This window comes from Solanum dulcamara, chromosome 2, assembly GCF_947179165.1.
Source record: "Solanum dulcamara chromosome 2, daSolDulc1.2, whole genome shotgun sequence".
NCBI lineage: Eukaryota > Viridiplantae > Streptophyta > Magnoliopsida > Solanales > Solanaceae > Solanum > Solanum dulcamara.
Genome location: NC_077238.1, coordinates 6021944 through 6035406, shown reverse-complemented (window position 1 = coordinate 6035406; position 13463 = coordinate 6021944). Strand labels below are relative to the sequence as shown.

Genomic DNA, 13463 nt, shown 5'->3' with positions numbered 1-13463 from the left:
CAAGTAAATTTGATCGGAAAGAGTAATGACTAACTTTTTATAAGCATAATACACATATTTAGAGCCCGTTTGGATAGATTTAAGTTGCTAATAAGTTATTTTTAATTTTTTTAAGTGTTTGACTGGTCAACTTAAAGTCATTTTGTGCTTAAAATAAACTCAAAAAAATAATTGGATCTGTTTGACTTAGCTTATCTAAAATAATTTATAAAATGAAAATAAATTCTAAGCCAAAAAAATAAGTTGGGCTATCCCAACTTAATTTTTTCTTGGTTTATAAAACTCTTTAAATAAGTTTAGTCAAACATACACTTAAATTTGTCTTCAGCTGGTAAATAACTGTCTCAATTTTGAGATTGTATATCTTGACACATCAATTTACTCAACCGACAATTAAATACTTCAACTTATTTTTACTATTTTTTGTGAATACTTCACGTTGATGTGACAAAAAATTTTAAAATATTTAACCGATTATTTTGTAAGTTAAAATGCTCAACTGATATAATAAGGATGAATTAAGGTATCTCCGAGGGAATTGGCTGGAATATAAATGGAAAAAAAAGAAGAAAAAAGCAGAGGAATAAAAGAGGACCGGATGTTGACAAATTTCATGTCACTGTTGTTAAGAAGCCTCTTTTGTTTGTGTGAAGAAAATCTGGGATCTCTCTTTTACAAAAAAATATAGAACTTCTCTCTCTCTCTCTTCTTGATTTTCCCCTCTCTCTAAAAAAAAGCTCTTTTTTTTTTCTCTCTTTCTGAGAATTTGTGGCCCCAGCAGATTGAAATCTCCAATCTTTTTTCAGTTTTATGAGTATCTGAGCTTCTTCAATGGTGTTATCAAACTACCCTCTTTTTTTTATACTATTTATTATTACTTTGTCCTCTTTTGTTCCTCTGCTTCTTGCTTTTCGGGGTCACTTAATTCTCCATGATTCTTGAATTTGCTGAATTGCTGCAAGTGTTGTTCATTGTTCAATCCATGAAAAAGGGTGTTGAGAACAAGTGTTTACAAGGGGTTGAGGTAAATTCTTGTATATTTTTTTTTAAGATTTATTCTTATTTGACTTCAAAGACCCAAGAACAGAATATTTCTATTCGTTTATTTTTGGCTTTGTTTAACAAGTTTTGGATTTTATGGGTAATTGTGTTTATACATTCTCTTATGGTAAAGGTTTAAACTTTGAATTGCATGAGTAAAGATTGAGACTTTATTAGAAGAAAGACATATACTAGTTATTAAAATCCAATAGTACATTAAGATCCAATTTTGTGTGCTCGTACAAGATTGGTTGCTTGTCTTCATTAGCAGATTGTGATAATTAGAGAGTCGAGGATTTTCGTGTGGCTTAGAGATGAATTTCTTGATTAATTGCAATCTCGACCATTGTCCGTTGTGTTGTTTGTTTCCTCTTGTATCCTTGTGCACTACATTGTGGTTCTAATTCATGATGGACAATACAAGTTGGTTTCTTGTTACTGTATGCTATAGGGAGCGTGTGAACGCAACTTTAACAAAACAGTAATTGAAAATGTCCACGAAAGTCTCGTGTTGTTGAATGTGCTCTAGGAGACAAAAAGGTTAGGATTTTTTCCACATGTTGCTCGTGAGTCGTGAGAATCGTGTAAAGTGCGTGCATTACTTGGGCTTCTCAGGTGCAATTTGTCCTTTGAAAATCATGATGGCGAGGTTTCTAAGAATATTTTTAATAGGTCCATTTGGGATTATTTTACTTGGTAGAAACACAGTTATCTTTCGATGCTGACTACATGTTCCCGTATCTAAGCATTGTCACATGTTAAGCTTAGGAAAGAGTACAAAAGAGAACTCCACACGTTCGCACGTTGGGTGCAAAGTCTTCTACTACTGGAGATAATCTTGCATGTGCTCATCCGGTGTCATTAATTTGTAATCTATACAACCAATTACATGGAAATGTTAACAAAGCATTAGTTACTGAGTTACGTAAAGGGAAAGCTGTCAAAGTTAAGCTTTTGAAAGAATATACTTGAAGCAGGATAGTTTTTACCATTTCCTCTTTTTGGGAAAAAATCCTGAAAGAGTCTTCTCTTTGTAAAATTCTTTGAGGCGTCTTGTTTCTGTCTTCATTAGTAGATTACGGTAATTGGAGCGTTTGGATTTTGGTGCTGCTTAGAGACAAATTTCCAAATTAATTGCAATCTTGACCGGTGTCCGTTGTCTTGTTTGTTTCCTCTTGTATCCTTGGGCACTACATTGTGGTTCTAATTAACAATGGACAAGACGAGTTGGTTCCTCGTTACTCTATGCTATAGGGAGCAATTAATTTTAAGTCTTGAAGCCGTTGTGTGTGAACACAACTTTAACAAAACTGTAATTCAAAATGTCCACGGAAGTCTCACATATTGGATTTTGAAAGTGTTCTCTTGGAGAAAAAAGCTAGGAGTTTTTTTTGTCCTTGTTGCCGATGAGAATCGTGCAGAGTGGGTGCAATAATTAGGTTGCTTTGGTACAATTTGTCCATTGAAAATCACATCGGTGAGGTTTCTAAGAATATTTTTGGCTGGTCTACTTGGAATTGTTTTACTTGGTAGAAACACATTTATCTTTCGATGCTGACTACATGCTCCAATATCCAACAATCATCGCATGTTAAACTCGACGCAAGAGAAGTACATTAACTAATCAATCAAGTAAGGAATAGTTCATTAACTATCATTTTCCATTGTGATACATCTCTATAGGTTGTTGTCATGTATGGTGGCTTTAAATAGAGAAAGTCGTCTTACATCTTGTGAGTCTATTTCTCATCTTTCCTCTATTCCTCCGCCCCCTCTCTCTATCTGTGTAAAAGAACTTTTAAAGAAATAGGGTAAGAAAGAAATGGAGGAAGATATCATTGGAGATTCTGTTTCTAAGCTTCAGATAGCAGTACTCGTATCATTTGTCAGTTATTCGATCATTCACTTTCTTATCCTGACTTGTGTATTACATTGTTGTATTGTTTGATTCTATTTTTTAAGTAGTTTGATGTAAGCGAGGAGTTTTTCCCCATATTGCTGATGAGAATCGTGCAGAGTGCGTGCAATAATTGGGTTTCTCTGGTGCAATTTGTCCTTTGAAAATCCTGATGGTGAGGTTTCTAAGAATATTTTTAACAGGTCTATTTGGATTGTTTTACTTGGTATAAACATAGTTGTCTTTTGATGCTGAGTACATGCTCCAGTATCCAAGAATTGTCGCATGTTAAACATAGGAAAGAGTGCAAAAGAGAAGTTCACAAGTTCAGAAATGTGCGTGCAAACTCTTCTACTCCTGGAGATAATCTTGCATGTGCTAATCGCATCATTAATTTGTAATCTGTACAACCGGTTACATGGAACTTTTAATAAAGCATTAATTGCTGATTTATGTGTTAAGGGAAAGTCATCGAAGTTAGATTTTGAAAGATGTACTTGAAGCAGAATAGTTTTTCTTTCCGTTTCCTCTTTTTGGGAAAAACCTAAAAAGACTTCGTCATGACAGTATCTGTTCAATTGATTTTCTCTTCATAAAATTCAACAAAACGTTCTGTTGTTCTTGTTTCTGTTTTAGGGTATAACCCATGGGACCGTCAATGAAGATATCCACTAGATGGCAAAAATAATTTGTCTTTCTAGGCAAGTTAGGAGTTCTTCTCAAATTAGAGAATCTCTCATTCTCATAGTTACCCCTACACGAACATACAAGTCTCAACGCATAACTAAAAGTCTCTTGAGGAACACCGGCCTTTAAGTAAGTGTAACAGCAACTTAGTCTTAAATCTCTACTCGTGCTATCGATTATCGAACATGTTGTGTTTACTTTTTAGCTAACTGCGCAATCATTTCAAGATACGGTATGTCTATTGATACAACTTTCTTTAGGTTATTTAGATCTAAGTCCTTTTTAATTATTTTCAATCATCATGGTTTTGCACCTGTAAACCGATGCATATGTAGGTCTACGTAGGATATAGTTAAACCATCTTTGGCTAGTTCCCTCAATTTATCATCTTTGTGTGCTACAGAACATCTTTTTTTGAAGTCATTCTGTTGCATTTGACTCACTTTGTTAGTATCTTTGTATGGCGCTTCCATAGCACTCCTCTATTGCACGGCTATTTTGATACTATGTATGTTTTCATGTATCATGTTAGTCTCCTTTTTCTTGTATAAAATTTGTCTTTTAATCCTCCTGGAATTAGATATTTGAATTATCTGCATTTAGATACCAAAGTCCTGTCTAGTCTCGCTTAACCTTCATTTTGCTAAACGTGTAAGGATATGTTGGTCCTCTCAAAATAGATGTGCTTTACATTATGCCTACAGGAGTTTGAAATGCCGTTAGTGTTTGCTGTAATGTGTTGGGATCATATGTTTGTTAGTAGATATGTAGGTTCTGAATATCTCATCTTTTAAGAACAGTTTCAAAGTTTATTCAGAATAAACTGTTTGGTTTTAATTAAATTCTTTGATGCCAAATCTTGGCAGGAATGGTAACACAAGTGCACTCTATGAGGGACCTTAATGAGGATGCTAACAGCAGCAGTTGGCCCCTATTTTATGGAGATAAGACCTTACCAAACGGGCAATATTGTAATGGTTTCACGCCGAGGACTATAACTGATGCATATCCAGGATATGATAAGGACATTCTAAAGCAGAAAATGCTTGAACACGAGGCCATATTCAGGAATCAGGTAATGCTTTTCTTTTCTGGAGAAGTTAGTTGGAACCTCGGAGAGGTAGTGGTAAGGCCTGCGTACAATCTACCCTCCCCAGACCCCATTTTGTGGGTTTTCACTGGGTATGTTGTTGTTGTTGAAAAGTTAGTTGGAATTTTTGGTTTTCCGTATTGTTCTACATATCCTAAAAGGCCACGGTCTCTTGGACCCTCCTGCTTCAAAATATCTTCATCTGCCATGTAACCACATAGTCCCTTTTTCTGCCTAGTGTCAACAACGTTACAAAAATTTACTTATGCAATGGTTTGCTTGTAGGTGGTGGAACTTCATCGCCTTTACAGAATTCAAAGGGACATGATGGACGAATTTAGAAGGAAGGAAATGCATAAACTTCGCTCATCAATGGAGCCATCATGTTCATCCAGTCACCTAGGATCTCAAGTACCATCTGAGGATGTCCGGAAATGGCACATCACAAACTTTCCCTTGGAAAATTGTAGTTATACTAGACCATCTACATCTGGTACTGAAATTGTTAATTCTCCCTTTAGTTCTTCAAAAGGGGATGGTGTACAGCCTGGTCGAGTTCAAATGCAAAATGATTATTCTTCAAAAGCCTCTGATGTTTTGGAGGCTAGGCCCTCAAAGGTGAGAAAAAAGTTGTTTGATCTTCACCTTCCAGCCGATGATCACATAGATACAGAAGAAGGTGGGCAGTTGCGAGAGGATAATGCAGGATCCTTACATCCCAGTTATTCTGCTAATGGAAATTATGTAGCTCTTCAAGAGAGTGGAACAAAATTGTTTCTTCGTGGTGGTGCAAAGGGTGATAACCGAAAAGATGCTTCAACATCCAATTCGTGTTTGAGAAGCTCAATTGGGTTGGCTGACCTAAATGAACCAGCGCAGCTTGATGAAGCAACCGATCCTGTTGATTTTCTTGGTTATGGTAGTAATAATCATAAAGAGACTAGAAGCATAAATGCTTCTGCAAAATCAGATCCATCGTTTGTGGCTTTGCCTTGGAATTCCAATTGTGCAGGCCCAAATGAGTCTTTAAGTAACGTGTACGATTGTAGTAGAGGCAAAGAGAGGGAGTGGTTGGCTTCGGCATATGAAATAGGTAGTAGTTCCTTCAGAAACTTTTGTATATTACTCGAGTTTAGTAGCTTCCGGAATTCATTTGTCCTTATCTTGAGTTGCTTCAATTTGCAGGTAACATCAAAGGTAGCTCAGCTTCATTACCAAGAGGTCTTGAAGAAGACAAGATACCTTCAGCTTCCCATCAAGCACCAGTAATGATTAGCAAAGCCTATCAAGCTCCGGGAGCTCATCTAGTTCACCATATTAAGAATGGCATTTGGAAAGATAGAACGGGACATAGTTTAGATATGTCTCACAGAAATGGTGAGCAGTCTAACTATACTCAAGTGGGACCATTTGTCACTTCCAAGATGGCTAGTCCATATCCATATGCAAGTTCCTCCGAATTCAGCAGTTCGTGGCCACATTCTGTCTCTTCTTGGGAGAAGCCAAATGGTAGCTTTACTCAGAGATTATCCTCGTTGCATACAAACTCATTCTTCAACTCATCTGCAGCAGTTGGTAAGGGTTCACAGTCATTTCAGAGCCAAATTGGAGACTATTGGCACACTAATGGTGGCAGTTCTAGGTTGCGTCCAGGTTGTGCCGGTGAGCTACCCATCCGGAGTGGTTTCTACCATGGGTCCTCATCTGGGACAAAAGAATCACCAATTCACATCCCTTCAGCTGCTTTTAACTCTTTGAGCTACATTAAGGGGGGCCATTTTACATCTGAACGTTCCTCTAATAGTGCTTGCAAGAATTTTCTCATTAGCTCTAACAATACGGATGTGAAATCTGCTAAAGGCTTCGACTTAAATGTGCTAGCAACGAGTGCACTCAGCGAGGAACCTCCCAGGCGAGATATTGAGTTTGGTAATGAAAAAAGAGAGCGTCAAGACCCTGTGACAGTGTTACCGTGGCTCAAAGCTAAAGCAAGTGGTAAAAATGAGGGCGTCAACACTAGGATAGGTGGAACTTCAGCAAATTCTGGCTTTGTCCAGGCTTACTCAAACCCTCCTTTATGCCGGAGTGATCCATCAGCTTTGGAACATCACCATATGAAGATCACAAAAGAAGTGGGCGAGACACGACATGTAAGAAAAATTCTTGGTGTTCCAATCCTCGATATTCCCGTTGCTTCCAGAAATGAGTCGTCATCATCACTTGTTTCCGCTTCTGCTAATCTTCATTCCTCTCCTGAAAGAAAGACTATCAGACATGAGAGGAGTATGGTGATCGACATTAATGTGGCTTGTGATATGGTTGAGCCCGAGGAACCTGATGCTGTAGAACATATTGTTGCTGAGAAAGTGATGGAGACAAAAGCTATCAACATCAGGAATCAGTTTGATTTGAATTCATGTATTACTGAGGATGAAGAACCAGTTTCTTCTGAAACTGATAAGGCCAATGTGAAGACTATTCTGGATATAGATCTGGAAGCCCCTGTAGTTATGGACAGTGAACAAGATAATTTGCCTAGAGAAGATGATGACAAGCAATGTGAGGCATCTTCGCAGCACACACAGGAGGAATTACTCAGGACTGCAGCAGAAGCAATAGTTGCCATCTCATCATCCACTCATTGCACCGAAATAGGGGAAACACACAGTGATGTGTCTGATGATCCTCTGGAATCTCTACGATGGTTTGTTGATGTGGTCTCTTCTTGTGCAGCCGAGCTTGATAGTACTCCATCTGGTAAAGAAATTACAGGCAAGAACAACAAGATGATGGTTGCTTTTAAGGAAATAGATTACTTTGAAGCAATGACATTGCAACTAACAGAGACCAAGGAGGTAGATTACATGCCCAAGCCTGTTGTCCCTGAAGTCCAAACAGTGGAAGATGCAGGGGGCAGTTCACTAACAAACCGACCCCGAAGAGGGAATGCAAGGAGGGGAAGACAACGGAGGGACTTCCAAAGGGATATCCTTCCCGGTCTAGCTTCATTGTCAAGGCATGAGGTGACCGAAGACATTCAGATATTCGGAGGGTTGATGAGAGCAACAGGCCATACTTGGAACACCAGTTTGACAAGAAGGAATGGGACAAGAAATGGAGGTAGTAGGGGAAGGCGGAAAAAAGTTGTGGACACCAGTATCCCTGCCCCGGTGTTGACCACAACAACGACGAGCTCTCCACTAATGCACCAACTTAATAACATTGAAGTCAGTCTGGAAGACAATAAAAGCCTAACAGGGTGGGGAAAGACACCTAGACGCCCTCGGAGACAAAGATGCCCTGCAGGAATCCTCCGGCTGTCCTGTTAACTTAAAACACAGGACAAAACGAGGCTGTAATTTCATCCATTCATCATTTATAGAGATGACATTAACCGATTAACGAGTTTAGGGAGCTTTGTTAATGAATTTCAGGAGTGAATTTTTAGCTACATGGGGATTGTCATTGTACATGTCTTTGTTCTTACTCCATAATTTGGAGCCCCCATTATTGTGCCTCTTCCATTGGATTTACTGACCTTATATTCAGCAAGATGCTGCATAATGTCTTGTGCTATTAGCATTTATTAATGCTATTCAGTGATGATGTTGGGTTTCATTCTGCATATTTTCACTAAGGTATTTTCTTTCCATATTTTCTTTTTACTTAGGCCGGGGGTTTATTGGAAATAACTTGTTTACCTTCACAAGATAAAGCTGCTTATACACCATTCTCCCTAAACTCTACTTGCAGAACTGCACAGTGTATGTGGTTGTATTCATGATAAGTGGAAATTCAATAGTAACCAGAGAATATTTGTGGAGGCTAAAACAATTGTTTGTTTGAATAGTATATATTACCAGTGGTACAAAAATTTACGGTCCGATTAAATTGACTTACGATAACAAGCAACTTATTTTATACAATAATAACATATCTAGTGTAATTTTATAAGTGGGGTCAGAGAAGGGTAGAGAGTCTGCCAAACCTTACCCCTTCCTCGTAAAGGTAGAGAGGTTGTTTCTGAAAGAACCCAACTCAAGTAATACATAACAAAGAGAGGTTGTTTCTGAAAGAACCTCAGCTCAAGTAACACATAACAAATCAGTTGGAAAAGGAAAAATACAAAGGTTAAGTGGATACATCAATTAGCATACAAAGCTTTCAAAAAACAAGAACAATAACAATAGTCAAATAATGCGATAACTGAAACACATGAGATGATATAAAATACAACAATTATAGGATAAGGAACTACGAGAATAATGTTATTAGTGCTATGAACAAAGATGTTACTAACTCTATAGTTGGAAGAATAATAGGATGGAGTAAACTAAGACTAACATGATCAGTAAAAATTAGCCGAAAGATCACCTATTTATTTTATTTCCTTTCTTGTTTTTGTTATTGCAATGAATAAACAATGACAACACCTTGTTTAAAAGTCTTGTTGAAAAGATTTCATGTTTGGGCCTACCAAACAAACTATGTTATTCCACAAAATTGGACATTTCGGATTCAACAGATATGTCGAAACTTGCCACGAAGGCTGTTTCGACAATACGTGGCCTCACGCCCAAGGCTCCATTTTAGACTCGGTTGGACTATGTACTCTCACGTTCTGTCCATTGTTTGGTTCTACACTCACACTTAATTCCCATCACAAGAAGAATAAAATAATATGATCGTGCTCGATCAGTGACAGAATCAGAAATTTAAATAAAAAAATTTTAAATAATAAAATTATGCCTAAAGGATTCAACAAGTTGTATATTTGCAAGAAAATTTATTTTTATCCTATTTACCTATTTTAAATTTTAACGAGAAGTGTTCAATTGAACTCCCTTACACCCTTCTGCTTCCTATGGGACCACAAAAGTCTCTTTCTATAGAATATTTTTCACATGGAAAAATATATATATTTTTTATAATAATAATAATAATACAATGTTTTGATGAAACCTTGAGTACTAGAAAATAATAACAATGTCTAAGTATTAGTTGGAAGGAGTACTATGAATTTAAAAGTTTAAGATATTTAACAAAAAATGACATTATCATAGAAATGTTTTCTTGTAAAATGATTTCAGAATCAAACTTAGAGAATTGTGTAATAATTTACATATATAACTTCAATTTGATACTCCTTCCATATTAGATTAGATTAGTTCAATATTTAAAATCTAAAATCTAGATAATGAAACTTATTTATCCTCAAAACACCTAGCATTTCATGTCGCTAACATTGGCTTCACACTTGCAGCAACTAGTTGGAAGACACAGCAAGGTTGTGTTTAGTCAGGTTTTCTCAATGCTTCAAGTAAAAAAGTTAGCATAGTGCTGTCTGAAGTCCAAGGCAAGTTGGAGCTGAAAAGTGGGCTCTGTATCGAGTTTTTGCTCTATCCATGAGACTAGCTACTTGACAGAAAGAGAATGCCAGTATCGAGCTCCATAGCAGACATAATTCAGCGTTGAGTGGCCGTTGGAGAAAACTTTCTGATGAACCAGAAACAGCTATGTATCCTCTCTTAGGAGAAAACATTCCGATGAACCAGAAACAGCTATGTATCCTCTCTTAGCCAGTTTTTGGCGGATCAGCAATCATTTCCAGTTCAGGGCCTGTAAAGGCAGCCCGGTGCACTAAGTTCCCGCTATGGGTGGGCTCTAGGGAAGGGTCGGGCTATAAGGGTCTATTATACAAAAATCTTACCTGCATTTCTGCAAAAGGTTGTTTTCACATCTTGAATTTGTGACCTCCTAGTTACATGACAACAACTTTACCGGTTACACAAAGGCTCCCCTTCCCCATTCAGAGCCTGTATGAAATGGATATTGCATATTCCCAGGCTAATCAGTTCTTTTGAGTCCAAAACAATGGAAGCAGCTACTTCCAATAACAGAACATCAATCCCAATGCAATAACCAGCCAAATCTAGGAACTTCTCTTTTATGCAAATGAAGTATTGAGTCATTTGCTTTACGCTGGTATTCTTTTCTCAACTTCAATCATACTATAGCCATCGACCTTTTTTAAACCTAAATTTCGCATCTTTGACCTCACCATTCTAGATTCATTCCATTCTTCCCCTTCTGCATATATGTTGGATAATAAGGTATAGTATCCAGTATCATCTGTTTGCATGTTTTCAAGCCTTTTTCGAATCATCCTGATAATATCCATTCTTTTGTGAATTCTACATCCATTTACTAGGGCACCCCAAATGCTAACATCTGCAGGAAATGGCATTGAAGTGATGACTTCATATGCTTTATCAATATCGCCAGCTCGACTAAGAAGATCAACTAGACATGCAAAGTGTTCAGGTTTGGGCTCAATGCTCAAGCTAATCATCAAGTTAAAGAAATATTTCCCTTCGTTCAGATAACCAGAATGACTGCAAGCAGACAGAATATTTGTTAAAATGATGTCATTTGGTTTTATTCCACTATTTACCATTTCATGAAAGAGTGAGATGGCATCATTGATTTGACCGTGCATTCCATAACCACCAATCATGGCACTCCAAGATATAATGCTCCTTTCCAACATACTATCAAAAACTCTTCGAGCCGTCCCGAGATCTCCACATTTAGCATACATATCTGTCAGAGCAGTATCGATATACATTTCACGCCTCACACCAAAAATGGTTAACTTGTGGTGAACCCATTTTCCCTTCTCCAGCCATCCTATAGTCGAGCATGCTTGAATTGCAGCCAAGAAGGTCACTTCATCCATTTTGCTCATGTTTGAGTATATCTCATCAAAGAGACTGATAGCTTCACGAGATAAACCATTTTGGATAAGTCCACACATCATTGAATTCCAAGTCACAACACTTCTTTCTTGTGTATCCTTGAATATCATGAGTGCATAGTCCACGAGTCCACATTTACTGTACATGTCAATCAGGGAATTCTGGACAAACTCCGTTGAAAAGCCAGTCCTAATAACGTGGCTATGAATTTGATACCCAAATTCAGAAAACCCAACATCTCCAGAAGCTGAGAGGACACTTGCCAGAGTATATGAGTCTGGCAATATTCCTTTTCTTACCATATCCACAAAAAGCGTCAATGCCTTATCAGAAAATCCTTCCTGCATATAACCTGATATAAGCATATTCCACGAGACGATATGTCTGTCTTGAGATGAACCAAATACCTTGTGGCAATCCCTTAGCTTGCCACAGTTAGCATACAAGTCAACCAAGGCTGAGCCTAGAAGATCACTGCCACAATCAAAAGCATTTCTAACTATAAAACCATGTATCGACTTCCCTTCCTTTAGCCAACCTAACCTAGCACAAGAACATAAAACAGCCATAAGAGTAACTTCATTGTATTCCACATCAGACTCAGGCATCTTAACAAACAGCGCCAACGCTTCATTATAGCAACCATTTTGATTGTAGCAGGACATCATTGCTGTCCAAGTATAAGTACTCTTATCAACAACATTATGGAAAATCAATTCTGCACTACACGTATCACCACATTTTCCATACATCGCAACAAGCGAGTTTATCAAAGACCCATCACTCTGAATATTCTTTCTCAATATATAACCATGAATAGATTTCCCTACTCTCCATACACCTAACTCACCACAACCCTCAACTGCACTAAGCAAAGCCACTGAATCAATTTCAACACCTTCCTTAACCAAATCCCCAAAAATCTCCAATCCTTCCTTAACTTGCCCATTACGTACATAGCTCGAAATAATCGAACTCCATGAAACAATATCCTTCACAGACATTTCATCAAACACTTTCCTTGCATAAATTGTCCACCCAAGTTCACCATACATACTCAACAACGCGGTCTCAACAACAGAATCCGACTCAAACCCACATTTCAAAATCCTCCCATGAACCTTTCGACCGACACCCAGATCACCAATTGCAGAAATAGCCCTCAAGACCGAAGGATAAATGAAACTACTGATTTCAGATAGTTGACAAAGCATACTGTGGTAAAGAAAAATGGATTCTTGAAAGCAGCTATTCCAAACATGGCATTTGATTATGACACCCCACATGAAAGAATCTGGATTTGGGAATGTGTCAAAGACGAGTCTTGAAGTTTTGAGGGAACTCATTTGGGCATAGGACTCTATAAGCTTGGTGGAGGCAAGTGGGTCTTTGCGGAGACCATTGATGATGAGATGTGCGTGGAGTTGTGCTACTGATCTTGAGTTTGAAAATGATCTGAACAGTGGCATATACTGTATCATTCTTGAATTTTAGTTCTTGAAGGTCGATGAGTTTCATTTTTGGTTAGAGTTTTGGGGGAACATATGTGAGCTTATATAAGAGCGGTTCATTATCTTCAACACTAATTTGTGTCGCCACAGCCTCTTGGCAAGTTGGGCATGCATCATCTCGTCCACAACCTCTTCGGTAAGTTGTCATGTCTCGTCTAATCACCTTTCTCTCCTTGAATGCTTCTTCAATCTCCCTCTCCTAAAACTATCAATAGCCACCCCGAATGCTTCTTCACTCTTCCTCCCCCTCTCCTAAAACTATCAATAGCCAAACTCTGGCGCCTCCATGCTGGGAAGCATTCATATATCTCCTCTTTACATACCCAAATGTAGCTTGTCCTTGACTAAATCCAAACCACCTCATCCCGAATATTTTTTACCCCTCTCTCCTAGAATTAAAAATTGCCGGTTAAACTCTTAAGTGGGGATTAATAATTTGATTTAAATTATTGAAATTTATTAATGCTAATTTAACTTTT

General features: G+C 37.8%; 1 protein-coding gene and 1 pseudogene across 1 annotated transcript; one reads left to right on the top strand and one right to left on the bottom strand.

The window, feature by feature from the left end:
• The first annotated feature begins 647 nt into the window (after nt 1-647).
• LOC129880114 (uncharacterized) lies at nt 648-8321 on the top strand (annotated as a pseudogene).
• A 1543-nt stretch (nt 8322-9864) lies between these two features.
• LOC129880115 (putative pentatricopeptide repeat-containing protein At1g69350, mitochondrial) lies at nt 9865-13273 on the bottom strand. The gene has a single exon (XM_055953995.1). The coding sequence runs from the start codon at nt 12952-12954 to the stop codon at nt 10693-10695; it is 2262 nt and encodes a 753-aa protein (XP_055809970.1). The 5' UTR covers nt 12955-13273; the 3' UTR covers nt 9865-10692.
• Between the last annotated feature and the right edge of the window lie 190 nt (nt 13274-13463).

Excerpts from the sequence above, each read along its gene's own strand:
- LOC129880115 (XM_055953995.1), bottom strand. The coding sequence starts at position 12,954 with ATGATACAGTATATGCCACTGTTCAGATCATTTTCAAACTCAAGATCA.